This window comes from Mangifera indica, chromosome 14 (assembly GCF_011075055.1).
Source record: "Mangifera indica cultivar Alphonso chromosome 14, CATAS_Mindica_2.1, whole genome shotgun sequence".
Taxonomy (NCBI): domain Eukaryota; kingdom Viridiplantae; phylum Streptophyta; class Magnoliopsida; order Sapindales; family Anacardiaceae; genus Mangifera; species Mangifera indica.
The window spans coordinates 1,490,144-1,511,387 of NC_058150.1; the positions used below are offsets into that span (position 1 = coordinate 1,490,144).

Here is a 21,244-nt window from a genome sequence, read left to right on the forward strand (position 1 = left end):
TACTGTTTGAATCCACCTCTTGGTATATAAATCATACATTTCCCAGATGACATGACGAATCTAAGAGACTGTGTTGCGTATTGAAATGGAGTTTCCCTAGATCACACATGGATCCAAACGAAGAGTTTGAGCATTCTGCATCACCAAAAGCCTACAATAGAAAGTGGTTTTAGTCTGAACCCAAAGTTTCAGTCTCATCAATATTCATTCTCAGCCAAAGGGTGTTGCTGCTGCCTCTACCTTCAAGCCTCCTCTATATTTTGGTCAAGCTTTTTCTCCAACCCTGCTCACCCTTTTGCAATTCAAAGTTAGATTTTGTCTGATACAATACTTCACCTCTTCAGTTCTCCACGTTCATGTGATAAATATGAATATTTGACATGAAAGGAAGGAAAATATGGCGAGACAGATTCATATTTCCACCTTTCTTTCTGCAGATGCAAAGCAGAAAAGGAATGTGAGAAAGAAAATAGCTATCCCATGTTAATTAATTAGATTTAGGTGTGAGAGAGCTAGGAAACTGATGCATAAAAACAGTAGTCGAGGGATTTTATATTAGATCTTTCAAGCTACTTCAAGAGAAAAACACAAGTTAATTCTATTCTCCTTTGTATTTAAAATATACTTGTAATATGTGTGCGCTTAAATTTCTCATTAGTTACTTGGTTTCTTCATTAATTCCCTCTTGTCCTTTTCTATCCTTCCATGGTTTTAAAATCAAGGTAATATTCATCTATTCAACTGATCTAATTGAGACCTAAAGACCGTAACAATTCAAGTGATCTTTCAAACCAATTTGAATTATAATTTACTTAAAAAGGTTATATTGATTTGTACATTAATCATCGAATCAGATATGAGAATGAATTAACCATACAAATGAGAAATCATTAGAAATGACAACACTAATATAAAGAAATGTAAAAATAGATTTGAAAAATAAAATTTGAAATGACAAGATTGATGATAAGAGGAATAACCAAAATAAAGATTATTGTATAATAGAGATGAAAATGACAAAATCAATGTTAAGAGCAAGTAGAAATGAGGAGATAAATATTAGGAGGAGATCAATAATTAAAATTTGTGCGGTCTATGATTAGGTGTTTTTGTGACCACTTAATGAAGATCTTGGTTCATATATACGTGAGCGCACAAAAAAACACCTATATATTAATTTGACATTTGAATAGATAAAAAAATAAAATTACTTAATCAATCATTAACTGTCAGTTAACCCAGACTCATCCGTTTACTGGGTCATCATTAATAACAAAAATGAAAACCTCGCCCTCCCGTACTTTCCCACTGCCCAAACACAAGGTTAAGACATTCGGACATGAAGACATCAGTCTTAATTAACCAATAGAATGAAAATACATCAACATGACAACACACACATTTATAATTGGCAAAAGCATGAGATCTGACCATAAAAGTTGCGAAGATCCAGATTTTTCGGTCGTCTTAGGGTAAATTCACAATTTTTAAATTTTGGAGTCACATCAAAATAAATTATTAATTCACCTGATAAAATTCGCATTACCAAGAACATTCATCGCTTCCAGATTTTTTGGGTTTATAAAGGAAATACATAATTTTAAGTGTCTCGGAGTCACATCAGAGATCAATATTATTTGCCTTCTCAAAATTATCGTTGTTTTCACACCAATTTCCATCAAAACTTGGAGTTTTCCTGTTGTATAATTTATAATTCACGCCATTGCCACCCTCTATGAAGAACAGAAAATGAAACATGAAACCCATCTCACCATTTCAGCTATGAAACTCAAAGCCCTCCAAAACCCAAGTGAGAAACTAGATCACGCAATACGCAAAGTCGTCTCACAAACCAAGGTAACAACTTTTTGTGGAAACAATGAAGAGTTATCTCTCTCTCTGCAACATGTACGTAAATGTACTCACACCACTAAAGAAAGAAAAATGGACTGCACAAAACCCTAGCTTCTGTCCTTTTATTTTAAAGAATGCAAGAACTGTAAGTCTTCATTTATTGTGATGTTTCTAGCTAGCTACTTCCTTTCCCAGATTTGTCTCCTTCAGTTTTATGTAGTCTTCTTCTTCTTTCAAGTTTTGCTGCTCCAATTTATGGCTTGGCTTCTGTATAGTAGTTAAGTTTCCAAGCAATATTTGACCAATTTGGACCAGGTTTGTTTAATGCACTTTTTTGGCTCAGTTATTTCTCTCTCTTGGTGGATATGGGATTTGATTTGTTTGCTTATTTCTTCTGTTTTTAGTGTTTTACAAGAATTTATCCTTTTGCCGGAGATGATAATATTTTGCTGCAAAGTGTGTTTGTCTCTCCTATCTACAACGTAAGTAAAGGTGATCTTCAATTGTAATTTATGAATTTCCATGTTAGAATTTTGCGTGATAAGTAATGTCTTTTCTTCTTTCCTTCTTCAGAATGTTATATTTGGTCATACACTGCAATAACTCAACTGTCTTCCCAGGTAACTTTCCTTGCGTTTTCTTAATTAATTTAAATTGAAGTTCTTGGTTGATTTTACTGCATTTTGAATGATACTGACCGAATTAATCACTCATCAAGGAATGATTATTGCCATAATAACAACTATATTTCTTTCCAAGTTTAAGCCGTATGTTATGCACATGATTATGTTTCTAAACATGTATAGATGTAAAACTTGTAAATATACTTCTTTTATTTCAGTCCCATTGGTTGAAATAAGGAGGATTTTTGTCTACTGATCTTAGCCTTGAAAGCAGAAGATCTTCAAAATCAGTTTATGCGCCAAAGATTATAAGATCATAAGCATATGTCATGGAGTCTTATATATATATGTATATAGATCATTAATTATATATTAATCCAGTAGTACTTCTTGTAAGCATTAAACACCAAAAAAAAAAAAGCCATAGTACATATCGATCACATCAACCATCACATCATTCATTAAAATTAGACAACACGTGAAAAGGATTCAATGAACATTAACAATGACGACCGACTTGATCACTTCTGGCCGGGCCCGCAGAAAGGATTTTGTTCATTCCTTAGCTTATTACGTAAAATACGCAGCGGTATTCTCTCCTTTTTTTGGTGTAAGCAACCTCATTCTTCCTTTCCCATTCAATAGGTGAGGTGTATTTTTTTACTGGGTCCCTTTTTTATTGTCCTTTGTATCTGGTACATTTGTCATTTTATACTATATTTTTGACTGGAAATCACTGAAATCTTGGCATTGGATAAATATCCTGTGTGTATATATATATATATATACATACTGTGTCACAAAGTTGATGAATAGGAATTTTTTATCTTCATTAACTTATAAATATAAGTTAATGAAGTAATTAATAGAAGAGAGGAATATGCGAGAGTATCACAAAGTTTATCCACATGCTAAAGAGTCTTGACTAAGCACTTTTTAGAATATCATTAGTTTGAGGTCCATAGTGTGTTATACTTTTCTCAACCATGGACGTAAGCTTTATGCCAAATCGCATTAAATATCATATCTTTTGTGTGATTGGTAATCTATTTCATATGTTCTTATTCTTTATATTTGTTATACTTGCACAAATTCATAAGAAGTGGTATCAAAGTATATGTTATAACAATTTCTCCCAATAGTCCACAAGAATAGTCCACTAAAGATATCAATTGAAGAGAGAGTCCAACCAATGGTTCGTGTGAGAAAGAATAACGGTTGATAAATAGTTCTAACTGATGACCCAATATATGAGGGGGAGACTATTATCTCGTACAGAAGTGGAAGTAGCTAAGTGCAAACTTACAGTGTGAAGGAAAACATCATTCCTTGAACTAGTTTTTGGGGTTGAAAAGGCACATAAAAAATTGTGGTTACAATAAAGTTTCATATTGTAGGTAGAGTGATTCTCATTGTGATGTTGTTGAGATATTATTTTGACAATGCTATTTGACGTTTGGCGAAATGCATAATTATTCATTCATTATCAATGAAGTGCTATTTTCATCACTAGCATTGCTCAAGTGTTAAATTTGCCAAGGTGTAGATCGATTTGTTAAAGATTTTGGCTAGCTTCCTATATTTTACTTCCATGTGACCTTGTGATTATAATATATATTTTCCCCTTATATGTGGATGTGTTTGATGTCGAACTATATTAAATATCGTGTCTTTTGTATGTTATCGCAAATTCCCAACAATTTAATTTTGATAATTCAAAATAAAATGTCATCCTGAAGTTTACTGGTGAGAGCTGAATACAAACTCATAAATAGAAACTGCTGCTATGATTTGATAGGCAAGCTTTTACAGTTCTTTAAGAGATTTATACTCTTGTTAATTGGCACTTTAATTTAATTTTTTTTTTCATCACAAAACTTGATTTATAAGGGTACATTTCACTGCTATAGAAAAAGTATAAAATTTTTAGAAGAGTTCAATTTCATATACTCATCTAAAGTTCAATCTCCACAGCAGCTAGTATGGATTCAGTGGCATGGTACACTTGTTTCTGGATTCAAAAGACCTGCACATATCAGATTGATTGTATACAGAGGAGAAATAGGTAAGAATTACTGTTATGATTAAGCCTTTTTAAAGTTTTACGTATTCTATTATAACTTGGCTGATTTAAGAACTGTTAGTTCTAAAATTTTATTTTATTGGAATAGTCAAGTTCTTCTCTCTCAGCTTTTAACCATTGAATCAAGTAAAGTTTTTTGAAGCTTTCTCATAATATATTAGCTGCTACTACGAAAATTCTTGTTCAAGAACATGATACTCTTTAAGCATGAAGAAATTCTCCCTTGTTTTTTTACCACCCATTAAATGTAAATAGGATATACAGATGATTTACCAATGTTAGACTTGTTTTTGTGATGAAAACTATGGTTTATTTATCACCTTAGTGAGTCATGTGACTCATGTTTCTTGCTAATACAAGTATTTATAGGAATGTTATCGAGTTGAATAGAATTGAGTCGCGTTTGGTTTGAGCTCATTTTGATGATATTAAGATAAAAACATGAGCTTACCAAGTTTGGAAATTTCTTAGTTCAAGTTTAAGCTTAAGATAGAAATAATTGACTCAAACTTAACTTAAAAAATTACATTTGAACATTATAACTTTGAAAAAGTTACATTTAAACTTTATAACTTATATATAAATCAATTATCACTTATATGCAAAGTTAGAGATTAAGATTTTAGGGATTTAAGTCTAAGTTTTGAAACTTTTAAGAGTTTATTAATACTTTATTCAAATCAAACCGTAAATTTATGAGCTCACTGAACCAATCAAAAACAAACTCGAGCTCAGCTCAATAATAATCAAGCGGACTTGATGCATTTACACTCATAGTAACAGTAGAAGGACAAGTAATTATTCTAGAGCCAAAATGTGATGGTCAATGAATAAGAGGACCAGAGAGCAAATGATTTTATAGGTACTGCAGAAACAGAGGAGGCTACAGGCTAAGAACTGAACTTTTAGGGACGGAAGAAAAATTCAATTGAGCTCTGTAGCAAGTGGTAATAGGAACCCTATGATAGCAACTTTATAGCTTCATTAGATGAGAAAGATTAGATCTCACACAAAATTTGATGTTGTCTCCTCGGACTTTGAAAAGTAAGTTTTGACGTATATAATTTATCCACCATGATATGTCTTTCTATCTCCTTACAGGCACAATCAATTTGAGCCAAACTTAGGTCAAAGGTTGGCTTAAGTTAATGGATTCATAACACTTAATTCAAACTTCTACTAAAAAATGGTGATGGGATAAACAGTAAGATAGATAAAATAAATTATATAATATAGTTGGTCAATCTACTAAAAATTTATAGAGATATGACTTAAGAAGTCATGGATAATTCTCAAGCTTTACTATCCTGATAGGTCAACACAACACATAAGACCAGTTAAAAGGTAAGCTTTTGCTTGGCACCATCTATAAGTCCAACAGGCCCCGCCAAATAAGACATAACATGGCACGACATGGGCCACAGAAATCTCCACCAACTCCTATGTGATCATTGTGTGGGAGTTACTGTTTGCAGTAGCTTAAGGGATGAAAAAAGGGATAATGGGAGAAAAAAAATTATATCTCTAATATTTTAGTTCGGACAGAGATGTTCCATAGTAATTGATGTAATTTATATTGAAATGACACTGTAGGTGGTGAGGGAGCAGGCTTGTGATCGAAAATTAAACACTTGCATGCTTTATCCTCAATTAAACACTCTGCTTTATCATATTTGCTATCATAAATGAAGTTTTTCTTAAATTGTCTCATATTAAGTTTCTTGATCAGGGTTGGATTGGGTTTGAGTTAGCTTAACTTAAATTCATCGTCCAACTCAATAGTTTAGATTTAGATCAATTTATTTGTTTATTTGGTGATATTGTTTATACAACGATGATTCTATTCACTCTTTCGATAATACGATTCATTTTATTAAGAACTCTTTGATGATGATGTATATCAATTCAAATACACTCGAGTTTAAATTGGATATTATAGTTTCAATTCAAACTCAAACTAGTTTCAAAATTGACTTGGCTCTAATCGAACTGAAACAAATATTCAATTATTTGTATTTGAGTGACAATTCACCCTTAATCATATATCTTCTGTCAATTCTTCAACATCTGTTTGTTCGAGCCTTCCTTTGCTCTTCCCAAACTTCATCATTTTATTCATTCCTTACACAAACACACTAAGAAGATATTATGGTTTTCTCTAAACTAGGGATGTAAGGTTTTATTTGGTCTTTGCAAACTCCTAGTTCAATTCTTACTAAGAAGCTCTATTCATTTCATGTGAAGGGTTTGAATGCACCAGGCTAAATGCAGCAAAATCACATATGAGGCAGCTAACCCAATTAGCAAATAAGGCTCCAACAAATGGTAGTCCCATAGTGGGACAGAGTTGTAAACCTTAAATAAGTCTGATCTGGCCCATAGCTAGGTGATAATCCAAGAGTCAAGGCCTAAGTTGGCAGCTTAAAACCTTGTGATGATGACACATCTACATAGTTAGGATGGTCAATTGAATGGGGTAGACTCGAAATTCCAAATTTCAGCCCCAAAAAGTGATTTAGGTTAATAAATTTCGAATCTAAACCAAGCTTGGTTAGAAATCCTATCTAAAATTATATTCAGGTTCAAATTTGAACATAAGTTATTCTAGTTTGATGCCTAAACAAGCTTGAAATCAACATACTTGGGCATAGTGGCTCATTGGCCGGGATTGGGTGACAGTAAAAGGAAAATTGGAATTGGCAAGATATGTATGCATGGTATCACAACTTAGATACAACAAACAAGTGCATGCATGTCGCAGATAGGAAATGTGACTTAGTTGGGACCACTCATTGAGTGGTCAACGTGGGAGGGGCAATTGGACACTAACAAGGTTGTTGCTAACACATGTGGGATTATCAACAAAATCAATTGTTGACAATCAAAACGACGTTTGGAGTATGCGTATCTAGTGGGGTCAGAGTAGATCCGAGCCATGATGCAAGGGTGGCAACAACATCAAGTGGACAAGGGTGAGATCTAGGGGTAAATGAAAGGGTGGCAACAACGAAAAGGGACAATTGCATGAAACCAAGCCATGACACTCTGGTGATGAAAGTAATGGCAAGCAAACCAAAAACTTACTCAATGACAGCAGGAGAAGGCTACTCTAGATCAACAAAGGCATGACTTGTGAGTTCATTGAAAAGATGAAAATTTTGCCTCACTAGAAGCAGAGTTTAATTCGAACCTGGTTTAAACCTAAAATTTTACACAAAGTCCAAAATATTTAAATGAATTAGACTTAAACATCACAAATGAAGCTTGAAAAAGTTTATTTGAAACCTGAGTTTGAAAAAATTTTTGGGCCCAGGCCAGAACTTATCGACCTTGATTGCATGATTGACAAGCCTACTTGTCATACATCAAGTTGCCCAAGTAAACACGTTTAGCTGGTCTTTTCCTAGGTGACGGTTTACTTCTCAATAGTAAAAGTTAGTTGTCAATCCAAAAACGTCAGATCACACCATTAGAGGCCATCAAAGGAAAATATGTGTATACATTGACAATTGAGAGCTAACTAGTTTTTAGTGTTGTAAGAACACAAAAAGATTAAAGAGGAAATTAGAAGTAAGAGCAATGTTATATATATATATATATATATATATATATATATATATATATATATATATATATATATATATATATATAATTTAGGTATACTGATAATGTGTTATCATATAATTGGGTATTATTTTATTTTTAATTCTATATTTTTTAATCACATAATAATACATTATTTATGTACACAAATTAAATATAAAAAATATATATATATAATTTTATTATAGAGGTAAATAGAACACAAAAAGATTAAAAAGAAAATTAAAGTAAAGAGGATTATATTAAGACTTTTCCTGACTTGAATGTCAGACTCAGAGGGTTAACATCAGTGATATTCTCATTAGCCCCCTTTTGTCCGCCAGAAAGAACCAGACCTAGAAGTTGACATCAAAACTTTGAGTACAATTATTGAATTTAACTAGATACACAAGATAAAATGGTTAATAAACAAGCAACACTGTCCAAGATTTACTGAAACCATTAGAGAATGATAAGATTTTGGAAACTAAACTGTTAGTTTTATATGCTTATTATCATCATTTAGTTTAGATGATTCCTTTTCACAATATTTTGACAGAAGAATTTGCATATTGGGTTTGAACTGGAAAGAAGAAAATAAGAGTTGGGCGATAATATTCTTTGATTTTCAATAATGGGTTACATACAATGCATCTTCAGGTAGCATAACATTAACGTCTTTTCCTTCTTGTGCATAATTTGTACTACAAACACACCGGTCGGCCCTTAATTGCTTTCATCACTCATCGCACTTTTAGATGCTCAACTTCATCCACTCAAATCCAATCTATCCACTGTACTTTCTCTTTCCCTCTATTAGGGTTTCTCAGAAAGTGAAGGCAATCTCTTATCTGCTTTTCTCTCTCTAGGGTTTTTGCCTTGCTGCTCCATTTTTGCAGTAGGAATGTTTGAGGAGAATTTGTTTGAGGAATTTTGAAATTTTCTCTTATATGTTTTTTAAACATAGCAGGATTTCAGTTGTGACTTGGAATCTCTCTCTAGGGTTCCTCACATTCCCGATGGAATTTTGGAAACAAATGTTTGAGAAAAAACCTGGAATAATCTTTCTGGTTAGCCCATATTTCTGATGGAATTATGGAATATTGTTGTTTCATTTCTTCCATTTACTCTTATATATCTCTTTTACATCTTCTTTTAGGGTTTGGTATATATTCTAGACCTGGATTTAGCTTGTCAAGTTCCATTGATCAGATCTGAGTAATGGTTTGCGTAGCATCTCTTTGTTGGGTCAGTGACTATTGGCTTTTTGAATTATTGAATTTTTTGCCGGACACTGCCAGTTTTCTTGGGAGGATCTAGGTAATTCTAACCGGTATAATCTAGGTAGAATTTATCCATTTTTTAGTTTAACCACACTTTTCAACCAACTTTAAAATAAACACTTTCTTCCCTTTTGTTGTTTAGTGAATTTCATTAAATTTAAAGGAAAAAGGCATTTACCTTGTAATGTTTACTAAAGCAAATAAATTTAGATCAATAAATGTTTTTTGCTTTCTTAGTTTATATTAATTTTAAAATTAATAAATTTAAAAAGTTAAAAAAAAACATCTATATGAATGTTGTCGTTAAACTGATTCAATTTAATCATGAATTGATTTTACATCATTAATAATTCTTTGAGTTTATCTTTTTCTCGTGAACTTTTTTGAATTTCATCAATAAATTGGATCCTTGACGCGTTTAATAGATGAATTTTTTGCTTGGATATTAGGTAAGCCACTAGTGAGTTGATTTCAAAATTGTTTGAGTTTGTACCAATCACAATCAAAGCATCCCACGGATATTGGTTTCTCAATTTGATCTCCTTACAAGCCTACAAAGCCTAAACTGCCAACCCCACCCAAACAAACACTCCAAATAATACAATCAAGCTATCCCAAAACCACAAAACCACAAAACCATCTTCTCCAAATAAAACACTCCAAATCATTGTTGGCTTTGGCGAAAGCTACTACTTCCGGTGTGGTGTTGTTTGGTTGGTTGAGACAACACTGAGTGGAGGAGAGGGGCAATTAGGTGGCGATAGAGAAGAAGAAGAAGCAGAAGAAAGAGAATCAAGAGAAATCACACAACCATCTCCCAAAAGGGTTGAGTAGTGTTGCAGTCTCACTGAAAGTCACAAGGAAAAGCTAAGACTTAATTTGCATTAAGGGAGATAATCAAAATTTGAAAAAAATAAAAACAGTAAAAGAAGAAACATTTCATCTAAACCAAAACATTTTAACAGGTAACCATTCTTAGGTTTTATTTTGACCATGAATATTGGGAAAAATTAAAATATAAACTGCTCCAAACAACCTTAGAACTCTGCATCTTTTCCCTATTATGTAATGATAGATCGTGTTCAGCCCTTGCATACATGAAATTGCTGATAAATTGATCAACAATAAATGGAGAAAAATGCCACATGAAGTTGGTTGATGACAAAGTCTTTCTTTGAAACAAAAACTGAGTTCTGCAAACTACACAAAAAACTTGAAACAAAATATTAGGGTCTTATACCTACCAAAATTAAAAGAGTTTGAAAAGAAGGAAAAAGAAAGATACCCGCATTCAATCATTGGGTTACGATCCCAAATATAAATTCTAAAATTTAAATCCTACATTAAAAAATATCAATTTCTAGTGTAAAATTTATATAATTTTAAGTTCTTTAATCTTAATTGTTAATTTTAAGAGTGTGGCTCTTCAAAATTTCATATCAAATTACTTTATATGATTAAAAACGAAATTCTCTTTATTTTATCACTTTTTTCGTTTCCTCTTCTTTATGTCTACTAGATTAGCTTAGCTAGGCTAATTGACAATAGAAATAACTTTTTTTTTTTTCCCCAATAAGAGTGTAAATATAAAAATAAAATTAAACAAAACTCAATGGCAACAGCTATCATATCCTCATGAAAACATTGCAAGACCAACTGCAGCCACGAAAAACTTATGAAGGCTACACAGAAAACCTTCACTTAGAGTTAACATTGACAAAGAGGGAACTTTTTAAGTTTCATGCATGAATTTGGATTTTCTCATTTTATACAAAGAAATAGAAATATAATGCTTCTATTGACAAACAATTTGGGAAAAAGTATCCTGGATTTAGTATTCTGATTCCAGAAAATGACCTTTATTTCGTCAGATTCTTCTACTTCTTCTCTTGACATTAATTAGTGCAGGGGACAAAGGCAAAGCATGCTATTCCTTCTACTGTAACAAGAAAAAATATATAGAAATCGTACTCATCATCATCATCATCAACAACAATAGCTAGCATCCATTTGAAATATGCACAAACCCAACTGTCACCACCAAAAAACTTACAGAAGTCTGGGGTATATTTTGTACTACTCCCCAACCTTCTGGTATTAATTGCCATCATTAAAGGGCACTTCTGTCAAGCAATAAGTGGCATTTCTCTTTCTGATCACTTTCTAGTTTTAGTCTCCTTTCTAAATTTACACTAAATTCTTAAAGTTCATTATTTTAATTAGCTTCACCTATCAAACCAGCAAGTTCTTATCACCTTCCATTTGCAGCTGTCCTTCAATTCCATTTTAGCCAACTCAATCTATGAAAACATGACACTCATAAACATCTCGATACAGAAAATAGATGTTGGATGAATAATTGAATTGATACTTAATTCTATCATATCAGATGGGGCTTCTGCATTTAGGAATTAGGGCACCTTAATGTATAGATATGGATGATTGATACAGGTTACCAATAATGTCCGTTTGTCATGGAGCAGAAAAGGACTTAAAGCTTAATGGGGAACTCAGGAAAAGTGAAGCCAGGCCATGCTATCATGACAATCACCTTCCATTTCACATGCCAAGCACAACTTAGAGATGGTGGGCCTTTCGCGTCACATCTAGGAACCATAATCATTGGAGGAAATTATTCAAATAAAAATCTTCCAGGTTAGGTTCAATAATTTCCAGGGTATGTTCTGAAGATGCATATATTGCATGATATTGTTAATATCAACCTTGTATTATTGTGGCTGCCGTTTTATCCCCTTATGACAGGAAGAATTTTGAGGTTTGGAAAACAATCTTCCATTCTCTTCCATGGAGAAGATTAAGTAGCATGTTTGCACTCATTCATTAACTAGCTTCATATTCATTCATTCATGAAAGCTTTAATTATATCGCTTAAAGTACAATATGACTATACCATATTAAACATAGCCTGAAAATGAGAATTTTCTTTTTCTGGCCAAATAATTTGCAGCTTCAGGGTATTCAACTTTCATCTTCATCATGCTATAGCTTTTCTCATATGAAAATGAGAACCCCCTTTAAGACATGAATGAAAGAAAATGTCAATTTCATTTTTGTCAATTTTAGTATTTTAATAGTTGGGAATATGAAGATTAGTGGGTGTCATGTAAAAGCATGTGATGCTTCAATTTCCTGGAGTCTTTCTAAAAATGAACAGTTGATCATTGCACATGTCAGTTGGAAATCTCCTACAGACGTGCTGACTAAGATAACCAAACGTTCTCGTTGTGACTTGGAACATATATGCTGAAGTTGCTATCACAACATCACTGTCATTAAAAACAAATAGAAACATAATACACCACAAAAGAAGAATATAAAGAAATTATTAAGATATACTAGATCTTTCTTATGATCTAATGCTCTCCACTCAAGTGATTAATTCTCTCTCTTTCTGGCTAGTTTCAAGGTTCATCACGCTATTATAGAGGCCTTGGGTAGGCCTCATGCTTTTTCTTCATAAAATTGATCATTTGATGGAGTGAAACCTATTACCACTAGCAAGCTAAACCCTCATCCATCTTAAAAAACAAAACACACACACACACACACAATATGGTACAAGAAGCTCTGGAAACATGTTTTAGACTCTTCTGACAGGTGATTCTTCAGCTTTGGAAAATGGGGCTGTAAGAGTCATACTGATTCTTATAAGAGCCAGCAAATTATAAAGCTCAAGTTTATGACCAATGCAATGTAGTTAAATTAGCATAAGTGCACGTATAATGCAATGTTAATACATCATCATCATGATGGTGATAAGGAAGTTCATAAGCTTTCATTGTATTTTGGTGTTATAACTCCATGTCAAAACAGATTATATATAAAGCACATAGACTGATAAATCTTAATGAATATCATGTTCAAATGGAAAGCAGTATTATGATGAATTTCATTGTACTTTTCCACTGTACCAGAGATTTATATGCAATAGATGTTCTTGTAGACAAAACTTGTTCTGCAAAAGATTATCATATTAATAAATTACATCATTTGATCTGTATGCTTTAAGACCTAATCATCAGGGGAGCAACTTTTACAGCGTAAGTACTATCCTAGTGTGCCCAAAAGATGACTAGAAAGCTTTAGTTTCATATAGAAACACAGAGGAAAGATTGGCTTCAATAAATTTGGGTACATATCAATGAAACACCAGATTATTCAGTAAGAGTTGAAAAAAAATGTTCTGTGAGATGTTTCCATGGAAGATGGAAACTCAATAACTTGATTGGTGTTGCAGATTTTCCTAGAAACAAATCAGTTGTAAGTATAATAACTAGGTATCCATTTCCAAGTTCATATCTCAATATCATCAAATTCAATAATTTCATGCATAGTTCCACATATACATATGACTTTATATTATAAGGTGCTCCTTTCAGAATAATCTCATCCTTAACTAAAACAAGATAACTGGTATGTTGAAATTTTTTTCTTGCCTCAGATACTCTTAGAAAGCATGACTTTGTATGTGGATAGTGGATGACTCATAAGTCTAATCAATCACTTCCTAAAAGTGTAGCTGTCTTATCGGCATGCACTGAGAAAGCTCAAAAGTCCACTAAAATACAATGAAACAAATACCAGGAGGACTAACCCTAAAAGACCTGGATTTCCCACTGGCAAATTATAATCAAAGAATTTCAGAAAATTTGCAAAGATTTGATCGGTAAATTATATCTCTAAAAACACATAATATAAATTCAGAATATAGGATTAAGGGCACATAAAATCATTCCAAAGGATAATCATACATAACAATCACTGACACTACAGAATAGTCCATATGAACATACAAAATAAGATACAATTAATTTACAACAATTTAAACAGAAAAGGAGGCGATACACAACATTATTGACCTAGCATTTACCTATCTGACACACACCAAGATATGAGATAACCCATGTAAGCATTGCTAATCTGTTGCAGCAGGCTTCTATGGCTTGCCCAAGAATTGAAAGTCTGGAAATTGATGCTGCAATCAGTAAAAAGAGAGGCTATCAAAACTTCCATCTGGGTACTTGATGTTGCTTAATATTGTTTACTGATATATGCACATTAATATTTAAATGTCACAACAGTGAGATAAATCAGAAAATTTTCTGTTTAAAACTGTACCTCTTCAGGAGTTCCGATGTTGTGGCGATAATTGAAACTGGAAGAGGGACTCCAGTTCTCCATAACCACGATGGAACCATCATCTAATTGTTCATGGTTGGCTATAACCTCACAACTTGCTTCTTCAACCTCAGGCAATACCTCCAAGGAACAATTCCTGTATGGACTTCGAGAACCCGATTTTTCACATTTTTCTAAGGCACTGCAAGACCATGATTGATTTGAAATGTTTATCAGGCTGCGACCAAACATCTTTTTGTAACTTGTCCTCTCCCTTGCCTTTGCTCTTGCCTTGTTTCTCATATCCCTCGTAAGAGGGCGATGAATAAACTTATGGGACCGTCTGATCTTTTTTTCTTTGATTGGAGGTTTTGATCCTCCGGAATTGATGGCACCCTTGTGTGTTTCGGATGCCACTTCACACTCATCAGTAGAAGAGGAACTCTTTGCACCAGCACTGTAGCTATAATTCACTTTCTGTTGAAGCCTTCCTTTGAGTTCATCCATCACCATCCGGCGATGACGTCCTTCTAGCTTTTCAATCTCATTTTTTGCCTGTTCGAGCAGCCACTCAACAGTTTTACTAGCTTTGTCATAGCCTAACATGTCTTGCAGCTTGAAAAAACGAGGAGCAACTTCAAGAGACAACCTCACTCTCCTGTCTCTGAGCCCTTTAGCAGTGTTGATCTTGCTGTGCCGATCTTTCTTCAAACCACTCGTTTTTCTCGTTGTGGGTTGCTGGGTGGTGACGTTTGAACTATTCTTAAGATCAGTTTGGGCTGAATCCACCATTTCCACAGCAATTTCAGATACAGTAGTACTATTATTATCAGTTCCAAAAGGTTGGTTCTGCTGATGTAGAAGTAAAAGATCATGGAGATAGTCATCATGGTCATCAAATGGGAAGTTAAACTGCGAGAAGGATAAAGGAAAGTCTTCGAGTTTTGAATTTGGGACGACGTCATTGACAAAAGGCTTACTGAAATTTGATGGGTCATTTGTAAAATGAACTGGGTCATAGTAACCATTGATGTTTCTGTTTGAAGGAAACATGTTGCACTTTCACAGTTGACAACCCTAGCGCCCACGTGGTGAGCTAGTTGCTGGCGGCTCTAGAGGTTAAGAAAGAAGCATGAAAGATTACTGTATAATATCAAGCTTGAACTAGATCCACCAAAATATATCCTTTCTTTTTCAACTTACTTCTATGAAAAGAGAAAAAGAAAAGAGATCAACATTGTTTCTGAGAACGACAAGGTATGTGAATATGTGTGTGCTGATGAGATTGTGAGAAAAAGAGACACCTGGGTTATCTATCAGTTACCTCTTCCTCGAGCAAAGACTAAAGCTTGAGAAAGACAGGACAGAAGCAGCAGTGTATGTCCATGGGAGAGGGGCTAGCTAGCTTCTTTGAATGTGTTGTGTTGTGTAAATTTGTGTGAGAGAAATGTGGTGTTGAGAAGGAGTTAAAAAGAGAAGCGGAATTTACTGAAGACAAAGTGCCATCTTTTTTATAGAAAAAAAGTTGGCTTGGCTCTTCTCCTCTCTTCTTGAAAGCGAACCAGAAAGCAAAACAGCAAATATTGTGGGAATTGAGTGGACAGGAGTGCCTTAATATTGTGCCACTTCACGTGCTAACATTTCTTTTTCCCCATCAAACCCAAGAAGCTGCATGAACATCAATATATAACTAAATTCCTTTTTCTTTTTAATTTGTGGGTTTCGGGTTGATTTTCCTATTCATATTCCAATTGCAAACCCAAGTCTCTTCACATGTATAGCTCTAGATACTTACAACATAATGTCCAAAACAAGCCTGCAAAGAGAGCCAATGCGTCTTTGACTGAATGACCTATTAAGGTCGCTTTCACCAAAAAAGAAGCCTTCTCCATGAGATGCTAATGGCTAACTTCTTCAACACATTATTCCCACTAATCAGCATTGTCAACAAAACCCAGCTGAGATTATATATTATAATGGAAATGGCAACAGTCTTATCCACTATTGAAGACCCTTGTCTGCAAAAATTACTATAATTGTTCTCTTTTTGATGTCCATTTCCATTTATACAAGCCGTCCTTTCCACTTATCTAAAATCATTTCCCTTCTCTCTCTCCCTCTTTTCTGTCTATAGCAGATGAGCCTGTCCTCTCTAGACTGGCTTTATTGTTATAAAGAGGACCACATGAATTGGAGAGCTGGTTTGTTCTAATGTTGCTTTCAAAGGAAAGGATAACTATGACAAAAAGATAGTGAATTTGCACCATTTTTTGAAGTGGGTGATAATGGATGAGAGAGCATGAAGAGGAAAAAAAACAACCCTAAAAGTCTTGCCTTAGACTGTTTAAGTGCTTTCATTTCATTTCCTCCATGAATTCTTTTCTTTGTCTCTGCCTGCAAATCCACAATTACATTCACCCCATTACTTCTGCAATTAATTGAAAACACCTTTCCCCAGATTTCCTCTGGATTGGGTCCTTTAGGGGATGAACCATTTTCCATATAAAGCTTCAGGTTAAGCTTCCGGGACAATAATTTTAGCCCGTGCAGATCTCATTTCTGGTAATCTTGCAGTATTGTTTAATATCTAGCCTCAATTTTCTAGTCTTAAAAGTCTTGGGCTTATCATATCTAACCAAACATATTAATTCAAAGGCCATCCTATTCTGCTGCTGCCCTATTGCTTAGGGTTTAAGGGGAAATTATATTAAATACCCATTTTACTTTTTTATTAAGTAAAAATGTCTATTTGACCAATTCTTAAGTAAAAATGCCTATTTTTTCTATTTCTAAGTAAAAATATCTTAATTTTTTTTAAATACCAAAATTACCCTTTACCACATCTATATAAAACCTCTCACTCTTACTCTCATTACATACATTTCTCATATCACTTAAACACTCATTTTCACTCTCATTTTTACTTAATATTAATTACTACAAGTTCGTTCAGAAGAAAAAAGTTCGTATTTCTGAATTCGAGTAAAAAAAATAAATTCATGAAAAAAAATATTTATATGAATCTTAACTCAAAACTTAATTTTATTTGTTAAATATAGTTTGTATGTCATGTAAAAGAGGTATTTTGATATTTGATCATAATTTAGGGATGAGAAAACCGAAAAATCGATTTAAAATTTCGTAATTATATCATAAAACGTGTCTAGAAAAACACAAAACTAAAGAGATAGATGTTAAATTTGAAAATTACATATCAATCTAGCCCAGTCACAAACAAGCTCCAAAATCATAAAAACCGAAAATCTTAAATTTGGTAAAATAAAAAAACTGCATAATACACACTGAAACAATTTTATTTGGGCCTCCAAATTGGGTGCAACCAACGAAGCTAGTTGTCATTATAGAGCTCGAAACGAGCTTCGCGTGATATATTGCAGGCCCGTAACTCCTCCCGGATCAAAAGTTATGGTCGTTCAAAGTCTGTCTTCTATAAGCCATATAGTTTAAAAAAAGTCAATTTCCACCCAACCCACGGTTTTTACGGACTGCCCCACGGTTCAATGTAAAATTTTCTACAGACCCCCGTGGATCTTCCCTCTTCCCCCTCCCCCTAAAATTTTGAAAACGTTAAATTTTCCCCCCACCCCACGGGCGCTCGTGAGAGATTACACAGCATCGACAGATCTAACCCATTTTTAACCAAAAATCGTCATTTCAGCCTCTAATTTCAACACAATCAAATCTACACATTCAATAACATAAAACCCCACCAGAAATTCAAGCAAAACAACCATGAATTAAAACATTTTATGCATTGTTTAAATTCGAAATCCTAAACATTCAAACTTCAAAATCTCCTTTAAATCTCAATAATTTTAACAATAAATTTATTTATACAAGAAGTGAGATGATGTACTATCCTTATTTGTCATTTACAATTGTTAAAAAACACGAAAAGTAGACGAAAAAGATGAAAACCCATTAGGCCAGTGGGAGGCCCGTGGGAGATCCGATTTTTCTCTAAATTTGAACAGTAAATCCGTGGAAAATGTGGGGTTTATATATAATGGCAGTTTGATCATTTCTCAAATTGGGGGCATTTTTGTTTAATCCTTAGAGTTTTGGACAATTTGTTTAACACCCTTTAGTTTTGACTATTTATTATAATTTCCCGAGTTTCAGTGATATGCAATTATTTTTTTTATAATAATCAGAGATTTTATCTGTATTTATTAGATAGATAAACTTAGGATATAACGATTGAACCTACAACCATTACATTGGGTAAATCAAAATTTCACAAGCATAACAGAGACTAGAATCCAGACCTTCACCTTAAAAAATTCCAAAAAAAAAAATTTACATTAGGGAAATGCTCATACTTAAGCAACCAATTGCGATCTCCTAACCGTAGTCAAATAGCTTATGAATTCTCTTGTTTTGTAAGAACAAACACAACAGAAATCCACAAAGAAGATCATTGACAAACGGTGTGAACTGAGAATAGAAGATTAAGGGGGTAAAATCGTGATTTCAATGTGGTGACAAATTTCAACATCAGCCAAACCCTTAAGCAAATGAGTAAACTCATTATTTTTTAAGTTGATACTTTTCTTCGGTTTTAACATATATTTTACTTTAGACACATATTTTAACGAGATTTTATTTCTAAATTATTTAGTTAATAGTGTCTTTACATATTTAAATAATATAAAATACCCATATATATATATATATATATATATAATATCTTTTTTTGTATTTTACCAATTTAGAATTTATTTAAAAATATTACATTGATATTCTTTTATTTTTTTCACATAGTTTTAATACAATTAAAATGTTTATTTTTTTGGTCATGAATTTTATATATAAATAATAAATTCTTTAATGTCGATAGTCTCAATAATTTTAATCAAAGTCATATATACTACTAAATATAAATTATAAGATATTAATTTAATTCAAAAATAATTCTAATCAAATTTATATATCACCTTTTAACTAAAATATTTTTTATATATATCAATAAAATTATATGTAATCAAATTTAAGTATTTAATCGAATAGTTATGTGATATATAATCATATAATTAATTAATTTTAAATTAGGATAAAATAATATTTAATCATATAATAATATATCATCTAATTATATAATTAATTACTTAAAATTAAATATATATAATATTATTCTATATATTTTTGTATTTACATTAATTAAAAAAATTATTATTATTGTTTTGATTTGATTTGATTGCCCTTAAAGTTCTTCTTTCGTGACATTAAAGGCATATTTATTTACTTTTGTTGTCCATCGATAGAAACAATTATATACACAAGGGCCCTCAATATGTTCATGCCATAAATCTTCAGGAAACTATAAAAGTAATAATGCAGCCAAGAAAGATTTACCAAATACAGTTGTAAGATTAAATTTTGATGTCATTTCAATTAATTCAATGATTAAATTGTGATTAGTAGCGTATTCCGACCAACAAAATTTACTCGTAATTAAGGTGTAATTTTATACGAGAAATAAGAAATATAAAAATAATTTTAAAATGATACGTACTATTATTTAGAATTTTATATCTATTATTACGTTATTGATATATTCCGATGAAAAGTTAACAGAGTCGATTATTTTATTTCTAATTTAAAATTATTCAATCATAAAATAACATATCATTGATTACGTATAACCCACTTAACACTATTCTTACATGAAATAGATACACTTGGATTTTACTATAGTTAAATCTAGTATATGAGAAAGTTAGGTGTTTGTGTTATCTCACTAAGGTAGGAAGTCATATGTTATCCTATGTGAGAATTATGAATTTCATTGTAAACTGAAGAAAAATCATTTACAGAATAATGTATAATTTATAGTATTACAGTATAACCTCAAAAGGAAATTTAATCCTATAAAATGGGAAAAAAATAATATATATCAAATCAAAATAATATCGAATCAAAATCAAAATCAAAATCAGAATGAAAAAGTATATGTTATTTAATATTGTGACAGTAGGTAATACAAATGAAATGTGATCCTAGAATAATGAGAGATGGAAATAGCATACTGAGAGGACTATGAGAGGTAAGATTGAAACTATTAAAACTCATTATTTATATAGATGATATGTCTAATTGTTAAATTCATCAAACATTTCGCATCTTTGAAAAGGATTTGATTTGTCGCATGATAAGCAATTAAAGGCTTAAGCAAAACTCCATTTATGTATGTGTAAAAGAGTAGTTTGTCTGGCCTCTTGATTTATAAATATGCTATCAATCTTATGATTTTTCTTATGAAAGCAAGGTTTCATTTTCTTCCAATTAATAATATTGGCATTATTTTCTTTGTTTGCTAGTGTTGTGAAATGATACTTTGGACAATGCCAAGTCCTGAGATGTGAACAAGAATCAACAATAGTCAATAAACTAGAATACCCAGAAAGAATTGTAAAAAATTATACAAGGAAAATGACAAATTCAGTTTCTCCTTTCTTGTGATACATAAGCATGGTAAATTAACCAATGGGTCACACTACCATAGCATGTATTTTTTATATGAATTTAATGATTTTTTATTATATTTTTTTTACCATTAATTAAAATATATAATTCAGAGTTTTGTGTAAAATAAGTTATGATAATAGAACTAGAGATTCGATAATAAAGTTTAATATATACTATGATAGTGAAAAATA

At 32.3% G+C, this 21,244-nt stretch overlaps 1 protein-coding gene and 1 long non-coding RNA gene across 6 annotated transcripts; one reads left to right on the top strand and one right to left on the bottom strand.

Annotated features, from left to right (window-relative positions):
- Positions 1-1,594: 1,594 nt before the first annotated feature.
- Positions 1,595-12,293, top strand: LOC123196030. 4 transcript variants are annotated; one of them, XR_006497573.1, is made up of 6 exons: positions 1,595-1,999; positions 2,093-2,169; positions 2,259-2,336; positions 2,428-2,474; positions 4,452-4,542; positions 11,877-12,293. It is a non-coding gene; the product is annotated as an uncharacterized LOC123196030 (long non-coding RNA). The 4 variants fall into 4 exon arrangements; XR_006497572.1 differs by having other exon boundaries at positions 1,595-1,857; positions 2,030-2,169; XR_006497570.1 differs by having other exon boundaries at positions 1,595-2,169; positions 11,877-12,227.
- A 1,824-nt stretch (positions 12,294-14,117) lies between these two features.
- On the bottom strand, positions 14,118-16,269 carry LOC123195817 (transcription factor CYCLOIDEA-like). Of its 2 annotated transcripts, XM_044609662.1 has the most exons (3): positions 15,889-16,269; positions 14,565-15,769; positions 14,118-14,421 (listed from the first exon to the last, which is right to left on the bottom strand). In XM_044609662.1, the coding sequence occupies exons 2-3, from the start codon at positions 15,615-15,617 to the stop codon at positions 14,383-14,385; spliced, it is 1,092 nt and encodes a 363-aa protein (XP_044465597.1). In that variant the 5' UTR covers positions 15,618-15,769; positions 15,889-16,269; the 3' UTR covers positions 14,118-14,382. The 2 variants fall into 2 exon arrangements, with proteins under 2 accessions (XP_044465597.1, XP_044465596.1); XM_044609661.1 differs by having other exon boundaries at positions 14,565-16,269.
- Positions 16,270-21,244: the final 4,975 nt, after the last annotated feature.

Excerpts from the sequence above, each read along its gene's own strand:
- LOC123195817 (XM_044609662.1), bottom strand. The coding sequence starts at position 15,617 with ATGTTTCCTTCAAACAGAAACATCAATGGTTACTATGACCCAGTTCAT. Across the intron at positions 14,422-14,564 it reads ACATCGGAACTCCTGAAGAG|CATCAATTTCCAGACTTTCA; the intron begins GTACAGTTTTAA and ends TACTGATTGCAG.